Here is a 19,222-nt window from a genome sequence, read left to right on the forward strand (position 1 = left end):
AGCTCATACCAAGCAACAGGATAGGATTTCAAAAGGTAATGTGAGAGCTGATACAGCTGCAAAACAGGCAGCTTCAGAAGTATTTCTTTTGAATGAGGAATTACAACCCTCTGAGATTTTAGACTTAGAAATGTTAAAGACAATGCAGACACTTACTACGCAGGCTGAAAAACAAAGCTGGGTAAGACGAGGAGCAATTCTTGAAAAGGGGCTGTACATCTCTAAAGAAGGGAAACCGATATTACCATCTAATTTGTTTAGATATGCAGCTTTGTTGAGCCATGGGCAATGCCATGTCTCAACAGGGGGGATGGTACAGCTGGTGAACTGAGTGTTCACGACATATGTATTCTTAAACTACTCTAAAAAAATTTTGTTTAATGTGCCACGTTTGTAACAAACATCATGCACAAGGGGCGTTAAAGCCCAAGCAAGGGAGTTTCCCTACACCACCATATCCGTTTCATACTCTCTGTATGGATTTCATAGAATTGAACAAATGTGAAAATAAGAAGTATTGTCTTGTCATTATAGATATGTCTTCCAGATGAGTGGAAGCCTTTCTGACTAAAAATTCAGATGCGGCTACCGTAGCAAAAATCCTCATTAAAGAAATCATCCCTAGATTCGGCATTCCAGAAAGGATCTACAGTGACAACGGTACACACTTTGTAAACCAAACCATAGAGCAGTTAAGTAAACATTTTGGTATTTCTTTAAAAAAATTATTGTGCATATCATCTGCAATCTGCAGGGTTAGTTGAGAGGCATAATGAGATTTTAAAGAGTAAGCTAAGAAAGTTAATAGCAGAAACAAAGAGAAATTGGGTGTACTGTCTGTCCCTGGCACTGTTGAGCATGAGAACTGTTCTGAATGCAAAAGGATTGACTCCTTTTGAAAAACTATTTGGAAGGGCTTATTATATACCTCAGTGGAAACCTCTCATGCCCGCAGACCAGGAAGTCGACTGTACACTAGCAGAGTATATGAGAAATTTGTTGAATTCTAAACATCTGTTGCAGTCAAATTCTGTTTCAGATAAAGAACAAACCAGACCATCAGAAGTGGCAGTGGCTCCAGGAACCTGGATCTGGGTGAAGACAATAAAAATGAAGAATTGGACGTCACCAAAGTAGGAAGGTCCATATCAAGTGTTTCTGTCGACACCCACTACAGTCAAGATCGCAGAGCATGCCTCGTGGATCCACCTGATGCACTGCAAACTAGTTAAGAACTATGAACTGGACAAAAATCTTGTCACATGTCAAGAGCAAAAATGATAGAATCCAGAAAAAACAGGAATGCAGAACAACCATTTCCTCAGACGTATTGCATAATCATCCTGTTAACTGTACTAGTGACAATAATCTTTTTGTTGTGGCCATTCCTTTTTCCTGCCACACAAACTGAACTGAATAAACGTGAAGTGTTACTCATAGACTGGCACCCAAATTTCAACACTTACCAGGCAATTAAATATGTGTATGCCGAGACTTTCAATGTTTCGAATTGCTGGATTTGCACAGCTTTGCCGACAGCATATGGGGGGTTGTTAATGACTACAGTCCCCCTAGGGGTCAACGAGACCTAGGAAAACTTGATTTATGATACCTCAGCCATTACATCACAAGATAAAATAGCATTGCACTTGTCTATTCTACAAAAGGGAACTGTGCGTTTTTATAAAAATGATACTGTTCAGGTGGGTTGGAGCAATTGCAATGTGACTGTTCCTTATAAATGTTACACTAAAGCTAACAATGCAGGTTCTTATTGTAATACAAACTATGATTCATTTCTTGAATTGATGCACAAAACAATTGATGAAGTAAAACATAATTCTGTTCTCTATAAACAACTGTCTATAATTGATAGAAAAATGTTTCATGCAGGGCGAGTGCATATTCATAGCAAAGTTACTACTAAAGTAGAGGACTGTTATTTTGTATGTGGCAGAAAGGCATACAAGTGGTTACCTGAGAATTGGTCCGGCAGTTGTTTTTTGGGCTAGCTGGTTCCGGCCATACGACACACTGCAGTTTTACCTCGAGGAAAAATTTGGAATGTCTGAGAAGTCGTCAAGAAACCTGTAAATCCAGTGGGGCAAATTGATGTGCGTTGGAAAAAAACATCATTCTATAGGCAATGGACTGACACACATGGACTTGAGTGATAGTGTTATGTCGTGGGCAGGCATATTACCAGCATATGGAGCAGTGAAATCTATCTGGGAGCTGAGAAAACTGTCTAAACTTCTCGAAGTAATGAGTAATGCAACTTTTTCCGCTCTTGAATTGGTGACTGATGAACTGAATGCCATGAGAACTGTAGTGCTTCAAAACCGCATGGCTCTCGACTTCACCCTAGCGGCGAGAGGCGGTACTTGCGCTTTAATCCAGGAGGAGTGCTGTTCGTATATTCCTGACCATAAACATGAGATAGACAATCACCTTGAGGTAATTCAGCAAGTGTCGGCCATGACCAAACCAGGACCAAACCCACTGACGGACTTTTTCCAGAAATGGTTTGGGGGATGGGGTACTATCCTAATGAACATCTTGATTGCCATTTGTGTAGGAATGATCCTACTGGCAGTATGTGTTTGCTGTGGCATCCCCTGCATGAAAAGACTGATTACAGACTTTATAGACATGTCAGTTTCTGAAACCTTATATCAAAGTACTGAGTTTGAAGAACTGTTAAAAGATTGAAAATGCTTTCATAAGTTTAAATTGAATGACTCTCTTAACTGCAAATCCTAAGTGGGAAGAGGTTAGGAGAAGAAAAAACTGTTTATGCTTATTTTGAAAGTAGAATAAAAGTATTAAAAGGGGGGAAATGTCAGAAAAATATGTATTAGTGTATGTATTAGTAATATGCTTAGTGCATTTAAGGCTTGAAAAGGGTTAACACATTTATTCTATTTCACACTGCATAAAATCTGTACAAATTGCAGAAGCTTTCTAACCTTGTATTGTCATGAAATATGCGCAGCTATAAACTTTGCTTATGCTTTGGAAATTTACAGGGAAACAGATAATTTCTGCTTGTGTCAGGAAAATAATAAATAGATGTATCACTTGTATTAATGTTATGAGACTTAGACAAGGAGTTCCGCTTGTGCTGTGAGAAAATACACAGCTGCAAAAGCTATAGATAATCAGAACAAAGACTGCTTGAAAATATGAACTGCAATCAGAACTTGCTTGTGCCTAAGCTAGAAAAGTACCTTGAAATGTAAGACATGCATTAGAACTACACAATAGAAGCTTGTAATGGGCTAGAGCCCACCAAGGCCAGGTTGTTTTTCTCAAAATGTTTTTCATAAATCCAGTCATGTCAGCAGAAAATCTAACATCTGCTGTAGAACAATACTGAAAGTTGTGTTTGATTATGTCAACCATAGAAGGCAATATCTTGTAGAACAGTATAAGAACAGCATACTTCCTGTTAGTAGTTAGGCAAAATCCTGTATTTGCATGTTTTTGTCTCCTTGCAGCGAGTTATTAAATGTGCCTTATCTGAACCTTACGTGTATTGGTCTTTGAAGTTTTTTCCTTTGACAATTTGTTGTATAATTGTTTAATTGTTTCTCAATATTCTAACCACTGTATGCTGCATCAATTGTAAAACTCAGATTTTTACTCATTTTATATGTTATATGCTCTTTGTACAAAATAGCTATGCTTATATAATTTTTTTTTTATTTTTATTATTTTTTTTATAATTTTTTACTATGTATTTAGAGCTTTTCTCCCTGGGCCACCGCTGAAAATGGTCACCTTGTGTCCAGTCGGACTAACCCGGTAAATAAATGGAAAATAAATAAAATAAATAAATATTGGGCACGCAAAACTTTTTTTACATTTAAGTAGTTGTAGTTTTAGACTCAGGATATTAGAGAGGCAGTTATTGCTAAACACCTTCCTAATAATACATTATCCCCTGTTATCTTTCTAATGGATAAAGAATGCACCCCCACAATAATAACACCACAATCCACTTTGTCATAATCCTTTGTATGTTTTATCCTATTGCTACATTTATGTTTTGCCAAAGAAAAATTGCATACTCCAGCTTGCTGAATATTATTCTTTTGAAAATAAGAATCATCATCTTCAGTTTTCAAGAGGTTAAACATTTTCAGTGTACATTCTAAAGAGTGCAGATATTTATTTATTTATTTATTTATTTATTTATGCATTTGTTAACTGGGTAAGCACACTAGTCAAGAGACCTTCATGCCAAAGTTTAGCCTACACTATTTAAAAACACTGCAAATATATGAGCCGTACAGTACAATTCAAAAAGCAGTTCCTAAACGTAGAACAATTATTTTTCTAAAAGTTTATGTAAGGAGAAGATTTGTACCCTGGGGATTTCTGAAGGGTGAAGGAATATGGGCAACTATGCATGCCCCTTGCTCAGATGCTCAAGAACCAATATGTTTTCAGTCAAGTGTTTTTCTACACACACACACACACACACACACACACACACACACACACACACGCACACACGCACACACGCACACACACACACACACACACACACACACACACGCACACACACGCACACACACACAAATCCTGATCAACATGAGGATGTTCCAGAAGATTTCTATACTTGCCACTGTATTTATGTTTTTTCCACATTCTTTCCTTCTCATCTGATCCTTCCTTACTTTCTTTCTTTTGATTCATTGGCACATTCAGTTGCTTTCTGATTTTTGTCTACTTCTGGTTTGATTTCTATTCCTGTTTGCCACCTGAATGTTTCTGCTACACTAAACAGACGGGATATCTTAGACTTCCTATCTTCATGTTGTAAAACTTTAACTATGTTTGGATATGATGAGTTCAGCTTATACATATGTAATCCCATGGCTGCAGATCTGTACATGTAATCAGTTTCTAGGATGCCCATACCTTCCTCAGAATGTGAAATATATAATCTTGGTATACACCAGTTTTTATATATCATTTGATATGTGTGAAGCATTTTTCTTGTTTTTCTAATTGATCCAATACTTTTGGAGACCAGTCACTCACATCCAAACTGTAAGTTAAAACAGGAAGAGCAAATTGGTTTATAGCGTGGACTTTATTCCTAGATGTCAAGGCTGTTTTCAATATTAGTGTTAGTCTTCCAAAGTATTCCTTACTGAGTTTTATTCACATTTGTTTATGTTTTATTGCTGATCCTTCATCAATTCCCAAATATTTATACACTCTTTCCTACTCAAATTCTTTCATATTACATTCCTGTCCAACATTGCTATTTTCTTGGTACTGCAACTTTCCTGATTTAAATGTTGCTTTTGCACATTTATCAGATGACATAACCACTTACAGTTGTGCTTTCAACTCATCTGATGAACTATACTGTTTTAATTCATCCATAAAAAGTAAATGAAAAATCTTTAAGCAAGTTTTTTTCTAGGAGCCAAATTGTAACCATGACCTAGTCTGTTAAGTTGACTGCTTAATGGGTTAAGCTTCAAACAAAAGAGCAGTGGTGACAAAGAGTCAGCCTGGAATATCCCCTTTAGAATTTTTTTGTTTTATTGCTATGATTGAGCTTTTTTCTAAATGACTATAAACTCTGTTTGCATCAATTCCAGTATACAGTTCATACATCATTGGAAGGCATATTATTGGTCTATAGTTTTTACTATGGTTTGCAGATTCACTCTTAAGTTTGCGTATTGTTTTTTCTGTTGTTAACGAGGTTGGTGTCTGTTTGGGATGCGTGTATAAGTAGTTCTTACTCAGGGCTAAATCTTTGTGTAAGATGTTAATACTTTTAGCCAGAACTTAGGTTTTGCATCTAGGCCTGGGATTTTCCATTTAGGGACTTTTCTTAATTTTGTTTCAGTTTCTCTGGCCATTACTTCATAACATTTTCATATTATGTACATTTGAATTGTTACTGTTTCATTTAATTTTCTATCGTTTCAGCATCTTTGTTATGTTCCACAGGGTCTTCATAAATATTTCTTCAAAATGGATCTATTTCTTCCGTTTTGGTGGTGTTGCTATTCCTTTTGCCTTGTTTCACAGTTCTCTATAACACTTTTTGGGGTCATCAATGAATTACTTATTTTGCACTTTTTCTTTATATTTATCTATGAATCTTCTAAGTTTTTCAGCCTGTACTGGTATCATTCTTATTATTTGCAATATTGTATGATAGAGGTTCCTATCACAAAATCGAAGAGGCTGGAGATTGAACAGCTTTACCATCAGAAATGCCATTCATCAATGTGTTTTTTATGAGATCATGGTGAAGATCAGAAAAATTGCCCTTTCCTCACTGTAGTGCGATCTCGGAGTTTGAATATACAATTAGCGGGTGGGGGGGGGCGGCTCCCCCCACAAGAGCAACTTCGAGGAATGGCATTTTTGATGTTTAAGCCGTTTACTCTCTGGTCTTTTTGATCTCGAAATATAGACCCTGTGATAGATCCTGGTCTGTTCTGATACTGTGTGTTGCTTTTATTACAGCTTTCTAAGTATTTTTATTGAGCTCTTCCCTATTCTGCATTCTTCTAACAGTGATGCATCTCATCTTAATTGCTTTATAGGTTTTGGTATTCAATGTTTCCATGATTTCATTTTATTTATTCCCTTCCTTTACTTTACTGCTCTGTATTTAAGTGGTAAGACTTTATCTGTTGTTAGTTTAGCTGCACAGTAATATAGCCAATTTACTTCTATTATAGCACATACATTTCTGTTAATAGTATTGATTACTATGTTCATTTGTTTTATCAGACTTCTAACATTTTGGGTCTTATTTACTTTCTGTAATCTATTTCTTTCATTGATCTTAATATGTCTATCTATCTCTATTAAATCAAGTAGCTCTTCTTTTAGATCATTTTCTTCTAAACTGAGGGCACATTCTTTGTTCTCTGCTTCCTGTGGGCATTCTACAGAAAGTTCTGGGATGCCTTCCTGAGAATTATCCTCTTCAGCTGCATCCTGTGACATCTATTGCTCCTTCTTATGGGAACTCATAGGCCCATCACTCCACGACATTGCCTGCATCAGAGTTGACGCTGTCTCCTCCTCCTTCCCTTGCTGTACAACTCAAATTTAACTTTTGTACTGGTTTCCATCTGAAGGCTCCAGAACATCATCAGGTGGCAAATGATCAGATGTTTCCTTTTCCACCTATTTCTCCTTAATATGGGAACTCATTGTTCCATCATGCTGTGACATTACCCGAGTTGGATATTCTCTTCTTTCATTAATAATCCTCTTTTCTTTCCCCCTTTGTTTTTTTTGTGAAATTTTGCATATCTGAGTGCCTTTGAATGTATTTCTCTTGAAATATATTTGGTGCTGCTTTTTTGTATTGATTAGTTTTGTATTCTTTTTTCATAAATATGCGGTGGTGGTGCTGCGGTAGCATTGTCGCCTCACAGTAAGACATTGTCCTGTTTGATTCTCAGCTAAAGCGCCTTCTGTGTGGAGACATGCATGAATGGGCGTACCTTCGTTGAAGGTTATGTGTCAGGGCTGGCAACTCAGTATGTAAAAATCTACTGCCAATCAAGAGTGGACCGGAGTTCCGCTGTGGCGACCCCTAACCGGGGAAAAAGCCGAAAGATACAACATTGTATCACATCAAATATATTTTTCATTCCCATGTCCATATTTCTTTTTAAGATGTTTCCTGCTCCATCCGTTTCTCCTTAATTTGAGGACTCATTGTTCCACCATGCTGTAACATACCCTGTGTTAGACTTTCTGCAGTAAATCCTTCAGTTATTCCATAACTTCATGTCCTGTTTGCTTATCTTCTACCATACTAATCTTTCTGTTCTATATTCCTCCTTTGTTCTTATTTTTTGTATTCTGAAATCTTCCATATTGGGTTGTTAAACATCTTTGGAGTTGCTTTTTTGTATTGAGTAGTTTGGCTTTCTCATTTGTATAAATATTTGCACCATATTAGATTCCTTTTTCTTTCTTATTTCCAATGTTTCCTTTTTATACCTTTCAAAAATTGTGTGTTTTGTTCTTTATATTTTTGGACTTCCTCTGTTGCTTAATTTTCCTGGCAGCACAAAGGCTATTTGTGTATATAATGTTTTCATGATTTCATGGTATTAATAAATGCAAATTTGCATTTGAAGATTTTTGCAGTTTTTTTTTTCTTGTAAAGCAGTTTTTTCTTTCCTCTATTTTCTTTCTTAATCTTTCTGAATATCTTTTATCTGGAAATTCGGGGCTTCGTGTGTAATAGCAACAATACAAAATGTCGTCCTTATCTTGATAGAGAGCTCTATCATCTTTATGGCTCTTTTTTGGCCTGTCAGTTTTTGTGATTTTTGTGGACTACTACTTCCTTCTACATCAGGGGCCTTCCTCACCCTGAGCCTAGCCTAACCTCATTGTAGGAATGCTTTCCTATCTTAATGATTCTACACACTGCCATTTTTTTCCAGTCCTGGCACCAGTGCACATATCAGGATTAAACATTTTTTATCCTGCGACTTGTGTGCCCAGCTGTCAACTTTATTTTTTAACCTACCTCTCTCCGTGACAAAGTGTCATCTTGGTGAGATTTTGTGAAAAAAGGTCTACCATGTGAAGGCACTCACCAAGACTTGAGGATGACTTCAGTTCCAGCAATATTACTCTCCTTTTCTTGCTGATTTCATTATCTCTCCATTAGTTCAGTGTGGGAAGGACGATGACTTATCAACCATTTTGCACATCTCAGAATGTACCTTTAATTAATGTTACTAATGGTGAGATGACTGTAGTGGGGGGGGGGGGGTTGATACGTTGAAGTACTCCAGCATTTTATGTTGGCATTTATGAAGGCATAATCTTGCCTAATTCCACACAAGAGATAATACAAACTAGCTTTCTGTGGTTGAAATAATGAGTATTCTTGATATTAAGAACAGTTTCTGACTCACAGATTTCATAGAAAAAGGAAATGTGAGAAATGAAGAGACCTCCACTAGCTCATAGTTAGGGTCTGCATCATTAGAAATCATAGGACCTTCATTTTTGGAGCTGTCAGACTCTGATAACTTCTCTGTCTGGTGGGGACTTAGATGGTGGGAGTATGCCAAAATTATGAAAAAATAATCTTCTAGTTTTAAGAAGGCATCAGAATGACCTACTGCAGATTTTGTAAACTGAAGGGAGTCTGTGACTACAAGTGGGTCCTTAACGTTTTCTCTCTCTCTCTCTTTGGACAAAGCATCAATGTTTTGCTTTTCAGTTCCAGAAATGATGGAACCTTCAGCAGGTGAAACACTGATGGGGATGTCACTGCTTTGGCTTCTGGGATAGTGCGTGGACTACTCATTTTCTAGTTCTTCTGTTGTTACCACTGCAAAAACTTTGGGACAATTTACTAAAACATTGTGTCTTCTTCCTCTGCATTTTAATTCTCTTTGATAAAAAAGTTAGAATATGCCTGTGTAGCACATGGGGAGGGATCAATGAAAAGAAAAGAAAAGAAAACAAAGACCTCAAACCAGACAAGTTCTTAGTAGGTCCGATCTGTCAGAAACTTTCAAGTCCTACTGGAAATGCAGGTTGTGTGGGTGGTCATGTGCCTAATAAATTGTATCAGGAAAATCTGGAACATTTTGGAGTATGTTTTCCTTTTCTAAAGTGAACAGATCTCATAATGTAAGAATATGGAGTGACTGAAGTCCTTGCAGAACATGTCGACTCACTGATGGCAATTTCAATGAATCCCAATCCTACAAAATAGGTCTGCTGAAAACCACTTTTAGCAAACCAAATATAAAGCATTTTTTTATCAAACAAAACTAAAAGTGTTTGTTTTTTTTCCCATGGAGGTCCTAGTTTATATATACTAACTCCAAGATCATACAACAGTGGGGAGGAGGGCCATAAAACAAAAAAAGCTCAAACAGGTAAAGACGATCTTTACCAAACAAAGCAGAAAATCCAAAAATATATTTACAAGATATTTGTTTATATTCCTGCTTGGTGACCTGATTTCACTAGTGTTTTGGACTGGGAATAAGGCAAAGCTGTGTTTGCTGAAAGTGGTTTTCAGAGGATCCATTTCACAGCAGTGGGACTTACTGAAACTGCAGTCATCCAGATGTCATGTTCATGCAGAAGTACATGTTATATGCTATAAGCTAAACATTCAGTGAGCATTGCAAGTCCTCTTAGCAATCATTTGACCATGAAACTAAATGCACAGTGAAACAATCCAAATAAATGAACACTAAGAAAGATAACATTTCATTTGCCTATGCCTTTTACAAAGTATAATATAATTATAACATATAAATATGTGGATATAGTATACTACAAACAAAATTAGCAACTGGAATAATAACTATACTAACAATCACATATTTGATACAAAATTATTCATCAAAAGCATATAACAAATTTTAACATGATTAGCCATTTCACTAAGTCAGAAAGGAAAAACAGGGATAAAGCCTGGGAGCACTGGCGCAAAACCAAAACCCCGTCAACTAGACAGAAATTCCTAGAACTACGCAATAGAGTCAAAAAGCTAATAAAACAGGACAAATTCCAATACTACCAGTCTGCCCTAGACTCCTCAAAACACAGCCCCAAACAATTTTGGTCCTCCATAAACTCCATCCTCCACCCAGGTAAAGTCAGTACCCCTTCTCCTAACATCCCTCACTCCGCAGAAAATATTGCTACCTCATTCAACACACACTTCACCCAAACCATACTATCACTAGCTAAACAACACAACCCCCCTCCCCTCCAACCCACACCTTCAACTAGTAATCTCCCCACTGCCTTCTCTTTTTCTCCTGTACCTACCTCCAACATAAAAAACTCTTAACTAAACTTAAACCCACCAAATTAGCAGCAGACAACCTTCCAAGTGAATACCTACAAATCGCAGCTGATGCTCTGGCCTACCCATTATCCATCTTGATTAACCTATCTCTGTCAGAAAGTTATGTTACCACACTGTGGAAAGTATCACATATAATTCCCCTCCACAAAGGTGAACCCTCCACAGAACTAACCTATTACCGCCCCATAGCTATTCTGTCTCCACTCTCCAAAATACTACAGAGATGCATACACTCTCAGGTCTCAGACTACCTCCTTACTAACAACCTCCTTTCCAGTACTCAGCATGATTTCCAACCAAACCATAGCACCACCACTGCCTTACTCTCCTTTACTAACACTATCCTTCAGCATAAAAACAATGGCTATCTCTCCTCTGCTACTTTCCTAGACCTATCTAAAGCATTTGACATGGTCCCACACAAATAACTTATTTCTGTCCTCAATAACATATCCTTCTCTCAATCAGTCACCAACTGGTTTCAGAGTTACCTGTCTGACCGCCAACAATCCGTTGTGTGGCAGAATGACATATCTCCCCAACTACCTGTCTCCATAGGGGTTCCCCAAGGATCCATCCTTGGACCCCTACTCTTCTCTGTTTACACCAATAATCTAGCCTCTGCCACCAGACATGGCACACTCATACAATACACAGATGACTCAACCACCATCTGCTCAGCCCAGTCCCTACCCAAACTTCAAAAAGTCACACAGGAAGCCTTTTCCTCTGTTGAAACTTGGTTATCCGATGCCCAATTAATCCTCAACCCAAACAAAACTAAACTACTCATCTTCCAACCCACCAAACATACTCAAAACAACTCTCACTTTAATATCACAGCAAAAGACAACACCACTATATACCCAACTGAACACACCAAATTGTTAGGAGTGGAAATAGACAATAAACTAAAATTTGACATTCTCATATCCATGACCATAAAAAAAGTCCACAAAAAAACTAGGAGTGTCATACAGAAATAAGCAATTTCTCACCAAAGCAGCAAAGATTTCCATAGCTAATTCCCACCTTATCTCCACCCTACTTTATGCCTCTCCAATATATACCAACATAAGGCAATGCGATCTAAACAAGCTAGAGACCTGCTACAACAAAATCGCCAAATTTGCCACAGGGACATCCTACCGTAGTTACCACTGTCTCGCACTTGCTGAACTGGGCTGGCTTGAACTCCCACACCTCCTTCAGTGGTGTCAACTCTCACTCGCCGACAAACTAGTAAACCATCCACTAAATGTCCCGTCCCTCCAGAATCTACTCCAAACCTATCGCACCACCAGACCACTAAGATCCAGCAACAAAAATCACTTGCAGATCACTAAAGCCAATAACTCTGCTGGTGAAGCACTATTCTCTTGCACCATAGCCAAATTATGGAACTCCCTTCCAACCACAATTACCTCCATACCATCAAGCACTCACTTCAAAACTTTACTAAAAGCGCACCTAAAAATATGCTGGCTATGCCTTTGCAACTCCCACTCTAATATCACCCACCCCATCCAACCACTACCTTTCATTCCACTCCACTAACTACCTTGATTATAGCAAGCTCAGATGCTCATAAGCCTAGTACTTATTATACAGCAGGAACTTCTCATTGTAACATTTGTTAATGTCTGTTATGTACTTCACAGATAAAGATTCTAGTTGTCTACTGATGTACTATGTTCTTCATCTGTAAATATGTTGTAAGTAATTGCTATGTTAAATTGTTAATCGCTATGTAATCCAATGTAACTACTGTCTGTTTATTTTAACTGTGGAGCTTTTCTCCCCGGGCCTCCGCTGAAAATGGACCTATGTCCGGTCGGACACTCTCGGTCAACAAATGTAAATAAATAAATAAATAAATATATATATATATATATATATATATATATATATATATATATATATATACATATATATATACACACACACACACACACACACACACACACACACACACACACACACACACACACACGTAAATTACAAGCGGTGGTTTAATTACCCACCATGCAGACCTTTGTATGTCAACAAACAGATAGGATCATCCAGTGCTCCAGCAGACAACGCAGATCTCATAGCACAAGGGTTATGTGCTCTTTCCTACAATATTTGAAGCAAAGTGGTGAAACTGATGGTTTTAGTGGCCAAAAAAGTGATAATTTAATGTGAACTTTAATGAAAGAGTAAGTATTACCTATGGAATTCAGAAAAAGTCCGGGAACAGATATCTAACCCTTCTTTTAATGGTAGCCTCCTTTGGGAGTTCAGTCAGGAGAGGAAGGTTTCATTCCTTCCTCAAGAAAAATGTTATTAAGAGATAGACATAAAACTAACTCCTGAATGAACGTTCACCTGCAAACACCTGCTGAATGGGGATGCCTCAAAACGTATCTGTGATAACTGGTGGTTGAACATTTAGCTATTATTTAATTGCATTTGTAATACTTTTGTTTTGTTTTCAAAACATAAACTTTATAAAAGAAGTTAAATAGTTGCTTTTCTTCTGTATGATTGTTCTGTACCCACCTTGAATATTGCTGGTGGGATGGCTGATATTGCTTTAGACTGGAAATATGGCATCATGCTTCTGTTGATACTTTTTAGTTCAGACACATTTAGGGCAGCTTTGAAAAAATAAGAGAGAAAAATGAAAATCAGTAAGAGGCCACAAGTTAATACAGTGAATAAGCAAGGTGATTAGCACACAAGTCTAGTCTGAATAATAAATGTACTGAAGTAACATCTGTGATCGGAGAAGGCTATCTGAATAACATGATAGTCATGGAACTATGGTATAGTATGGTATGGTTTGGACATCAATATACTAGGGTACACAGAAAAATGGAAGATATGGATAATAAAACATGAATAGGAGCATCTTCATCTGTCTGTTTGTTTGTTTTATCTATACACCTCATCTCTTCAAAGTGGCTAGATGCTCCCTGTCTAAACCTCTCATACACATCTTTCATCTTTCTTGAGTCCACTGATGTTATCGGATTCTGTAGATTCTGTTTCCACAAACCGTAGTCTCCTTGTTCTAGAAGTTGTTGAGGAGGTTGAAAATTCTCTTGTTCTTGAGGTACTTCTAGGTCAGGGTACCATTGCTACCTTTAGGCCAGTCAGGTTGCAAGGATGGAAAAGGTAGCCTGAACTGAGGTGTGTTATACTGACATATGCAAATAATGCACATCTAGGTAAGGGGAGGTAGAGAAGAACTAATAATTTGGACTACTGACTTTTTTCTTGGAAGAAATACAAATGACTTCATTTTATATTTGCAAGATTATATTTGTTCTTTCAAAGGGAATAGTGTAATCAGTCAATTGGCAAATGATTAATTTATTGGATATGGAATTCAATAAGTCTGAATACATTACTTTTGATAGGACTGAACTGTGTTCCTATGACTGTATTAAAATGGATATATTTTGAAATTGATCTTTTCAGTTTTTATTTAGATGCAAAATAAAGAAAATATCTGAACCAGCAGGCTGTAAAAATGCATAATTTAATAAAAGACAATGTAAGCACTTTCAGGTTACAAAACCCCCCAAAAATGATCCATTTTGTCTCATGATATTCAGTTAAGTTACACAAACCTCCCCCTCTTTTTGTGTAACTTAACTGAATATCATGAGACAAAATGGAACATTCATTGAGCTGGCAGCACATAGACCCCCAGGTATGAATGGTGTAATCCCAATAAAACCCACCTTGAAGATGAGGAGGGCTCAGCACTGAATTTGATTGGTTACTGAATATTTTAAATGTGATGGTTATTTTGTTGTAAGTTATCTGAAGAAGGGTTTTGTAACTTGAAAGTGCTTATGTTGTGTTCTATTAAATTATGCATTTATACAGCCTGGTGGTTCAGATATTTTCTTTATTTTGCATCTTGCTGCTTGGATTTCTGAACCTTTGGTGTGAAGGCTCCATTTGTTGCTTTTTAGTTTTTATTTAGAAAGTACACTTAAAAGTATTTAAAGGTAAGAATGATACAGAGAACCCAAATGTTAATGAGCAATTTGTTTTGAAGAAAAACAGGTGAATGAAGACAATCTACTTGATTTATCTATTTATGAAAATGCTAAAGATGAGGAAATGTTACTTTGAGATGAATAAGATGAAACATTGTGAGAGGGGGTTATCCTTTAAAGAACTAACACTTAATTTTTAAAGCAATATATGCAATTTTTTAGTAATTCGGTTTCACATGTTTTTATCAGTTTTGAAAGAAATGCTGGTTAACTATAATACATGCATTAAATGGAAGAGAAATTATGATTTGAATAGAAATTAATGATTAGCATTGAAAAGTTTACACGTTAGTAGAAATGTAGTAATAAAATCAACAAAAAAGGGTTCCAGTATTATTAGAATGAGCATAGGAGCTTATTTAACAATGTGTTTGAATCTACTGAAGATCAAGGAAGAGGAACATTATTGAAAGTTACCAATTGATCCAACTGCCACAGTTTCAGAACGTTTATACTGCATTGTTGAATAAAGGTGAAAAACTGAAGTTTTTAAATGCGCATAAGGTAAGATTTTAAAGGTTAAAGAACCATGTATTCCTGTATTCTGTACTTTGCTGAAAATTCATAAGACTTGATTACATCTCCCTGGCAGGACAGCAGAAATAGGAATTAATGGTTCACTTGGGGCACAGATTAAACAATCATGATTAAAATGGCAAGAAATTCATCAAAACCAATTTGTAATGTGCTTCTGTAGGGGTAATTTATCGTCTTTTCTGTGGGTGTCAGTATATGTATATATATATATATATATATATATATATATATATATATATATATATATATATATATATATATATATTTATATAAGTATTTATATATATATATATATATATATATATATATATATACACACACACACACACACACACACACACACACACACACACACACACACACACACACACACACACACACACACATATTTTGACACTCACAGAAAAGACCATAAAATGTTTGGTGAGAAGGAAAATATTGGAACATGTAGGAGATATTAGAAATTAGGGGGATATTTCGACAGGACCCCCTTTAAATGTACATGCTGTTGCAGTTTGATTTTATGATATGCTTTATTTAATACACGCTGCATGTTTCAAAAAAGTAAGATGAGAAGGAATATAATTGAAGGATTAATTAGTTAATTAATTGATTAATTAATTAAGTGATTGCATACAATGAGTTGATTTTAATTATTTAATTAGTAGGAGGTTTTTTGTATAAATATGGATGAAATTAAGTTGATGTATAAACCTGAAGAAGCGTACCTTGGCAGTACGTGAAAGCACTAGTTCTACAATAAATATCTTTCGTTTACAACATCGTGGTGACTTCTGAATAATTTTGTCTTTGCTGTTATTTGCTTTTTTGCCGGGAGTCTTTGGATGGTAGTATTTTGTCTTTTGCTGCTATTTTTACTATTTTGCTACAATATCTACCGTCACACAACGGAACCTTCAACAATTGAATTGGACTATAATCCTGGGGTCAGGAATACTACTACCGACTGGAATAATATCTTTCATCAACGAGAAATATGAATATGGAACTATATCCCTCAACTGCTAGTAAGAGAACAGGTACTGTAGAGAATCTGCAGGAGTTCTACAATGATCTAAGACAACTTGAAAATGATTTATATAAATTACATAGATTTATCTGGCAGAGAAGACATCTAGAGGCATGCCTCCACTTTAAAATAATACCCCGAGGCATGCGCATATTATGTATGCCTAGCTACGGAGACAGTCACCCTGAACTTTTGAGGAGATGGCAGCAACTCAATATAGACTTTAGCACTCAGTATATCAAGTTGTTAATTGATTACTTTTCCCCTATTGAGTCTGAACTGGTTACTAAAGTGGAAGCACTACATCAAGATATACTGCATTCTTATAAAGGGGAAGTATATGATTGCAAAATAGATACCATGTTTAAGCAAGTCGCTGCATATAGCGAGAGACTGGAACAACTAAAATATAAGAAGCTTAGAAGAGACTATCAAGATTTCACAACCGGACAAATTTTTGTTTGGCCCAAATATAATAATGCATCTAATGTACAACGGCATCAACCTATCAATATGAATAATCATATTATTGAAACAATGGAAAGCGTTGAATCTTTAAATGATGGGAACATGGTGATGACATCATCTGCTATCGGCAATAGCAACAATCAGGCACCGGTTAGTGAAACTCCACCATGCAATCAGTTAGCCCTGAAAGCAACACTTCCCTTAGGAGCGAGACCGAAACTTGGAGCGAATACAACACCAGGTGCTTTTTTACAGCTACCGGTACAATACAAAACCAGGGCAACAACACGCTCCGAGAGTCGAGGGAGAGGAAAAAGGAAATATTCAGGCGAGACCATGGAACCAAGATGGAAGAACAGGAGTTAAAGAAACTTATTTTTAATCTCTCAACACGAGTGTTGACTACGGATGAAGAACTATTGAATAAGGGATTGTCCTTTATCCCTTCCCAAGGAAGTAATCTTTCGGAACTACTGATTGACTTGCGTTTATTTGCAAGAACTGTAACACTCAAGGTACTTTTTAAAGATGTTCATACGTCATGTTCTAACATTTATAATAATTTTAGGAATAAGAGTATGTTTATTCCATCTCTTCCAAATAATGTTGAATGTTTTGTAAGGTCATGCGAAAAAGAGCTTTATGCATATTATTCTGAGGATAAACACAGGAGAGTATTTTATAATTTGAGTTCGAATATGAAGTCATGTCTTAGAAGCTTACAAAATGCAAAAGAACTAACTTTTAAGCCAGCAGACAAAGGCGGTGGAATAGTGATGATGGAAACCTCTATGTATATAGAACTTATGTTTGACATGCTTAATGATGATTCTGCATATAAATGTATAGAGAGAAAGGATATAATATGTATTATAAAACAGGTACAAGACTCTCTTTTCGATCTTTTGATGTGCAGACAGATTGACAAAGATTTATATGAATATCTACTTATAGATCCTCCTCTTATACCCGTAATAAAAGGCCTCCCCAAGATACATAAGGGAGTTTTTCCGCCTCCCCTACGCCCAATAGTATCAGGAGAGCAATGGGTGACAGAGAAAATTTCCATTTTCATTCAATCTAAATTGGGACCCTTGGTTAAGAAGATACCCACTATATTGAAAGATACCTACGGGCTGTTGAATGAGCTACAGAATGTAGCTGTTATACAGGCCATATCTCCATGCACTATTTTGGTGTCGATGGACATCAAGAACTTATTTACAAGTATTCCCAATGATTATGGGGTAGAGGCCATTAGGGAATTTTTATGTATGGATGGTACATTTGATAAGGCCTGTCAAACATTAATATGTGTTTTACTAGAATTAGTTCTGAATAATAATACATTCTTATTTCGAGATAAGATATATGCACAAGTATGGGGAGTGGCCATGGGCACTCCCTGTGCAAATTCTTATGCTAATTTAGTGATGCATCAATGGGAAAACAGGTTTCTATTTAATAGTGAGTTGTTCAGGAATGTCTTATTATACAGACGTTTTGTGGATGACATACTAATATTATGGAATGGAAGTGAAGGTTCACTCTTAGAATTGGTATCATATATGGAATCTACCACTGACTTTTTGAAATTTACAGTGGAACAGTCTACTAGTAAAATAGATTTCCTGGATGTTACTATATTGAAAGAACCAAATGGGTCCATTTCCACTACTATTTATAGGAAACCATGTTGGAGAAATGCCATCCTCCATTATAACAGTATGCATCCATGGCATGTATTTCAAAACGTGGTTAAGGGACAGCTTTTAAGGACATCATGTTTGTGTAGTAAGGAAGAAGATAGAGATTCACAATTAAATCTAACAACAAATTTTTTCACAGACAGGGGTTATCCTCATACCTTGATAGAAGAAATAAAATGTTCCACCTTTGATACTGAATCAAATGCTAATATGAGACGAGGGACCCATGTACAAGATCTTAAGGTACATCAATATGATACAAAGGTAGCCTTCACAACTAGATATACAAATGATATCTATTACATTAATAACATCATTAGAGATAATTGAAAGATCTTGCTACTGGACACACAAATAGCACAAGTGGTTGGTAATAAACCGACCTTTAGGTATAGGAATAGTAAAAATCTGAAAAGATTATTATGCACTGGGAAAGTAGATGGTTCCAAATTAGATATTAGACAGCTCTTAAGGTATGGGACATACCCATGTAATAGATGCAACATGTGTAGATTTATTTCCAAGATCCAACCCTTTATGTTCCCGGACTTGGAAT

At 36.4% G+C, this 19,222-nt stretch overlaps 1 protein-coding gene across 3 annotated transcripts in view; it reads right to left on the reverse strand.

Moving 5' to 3' along the window:
- The window catches only part of OTOA (otoancorin), a 952,220-nt gene that overhangs the window by 193,410 nt on the left and 739,588 nt on the right, over positions 1 to 19,222 (reverse strand). For all 3 annotated transcript variants that reach the window (XM_044089617.1, XM_044089616.1, XM_044089618.1), the window contains exon 27: positions 13,409 to 13,506. In XM_044089617.1, the coding sequence (XP_043945552.1) occupies positions 13,409 to 13,506 (98 nt within the window). The remainder of the gene's footprint in view (positions 1 to 13,408; positions 13,507 to 19,222) is intronic.

The sequence above is a fragment of the Protopterus annectens genome, chromosome 12.part0 (genome assembly GCF_019279795.1).
Source record: "Protopterus annectens isolate FY-2018-M chromosome 12.part0, PAN1.0, whole genome shotgun sequence".
NCBI classification, from domain to species: Eukaryota; Metazoa; Chordata; order Ceratodontiformes; family Protopteridae; genus Protopterus; species Protopterus annectens.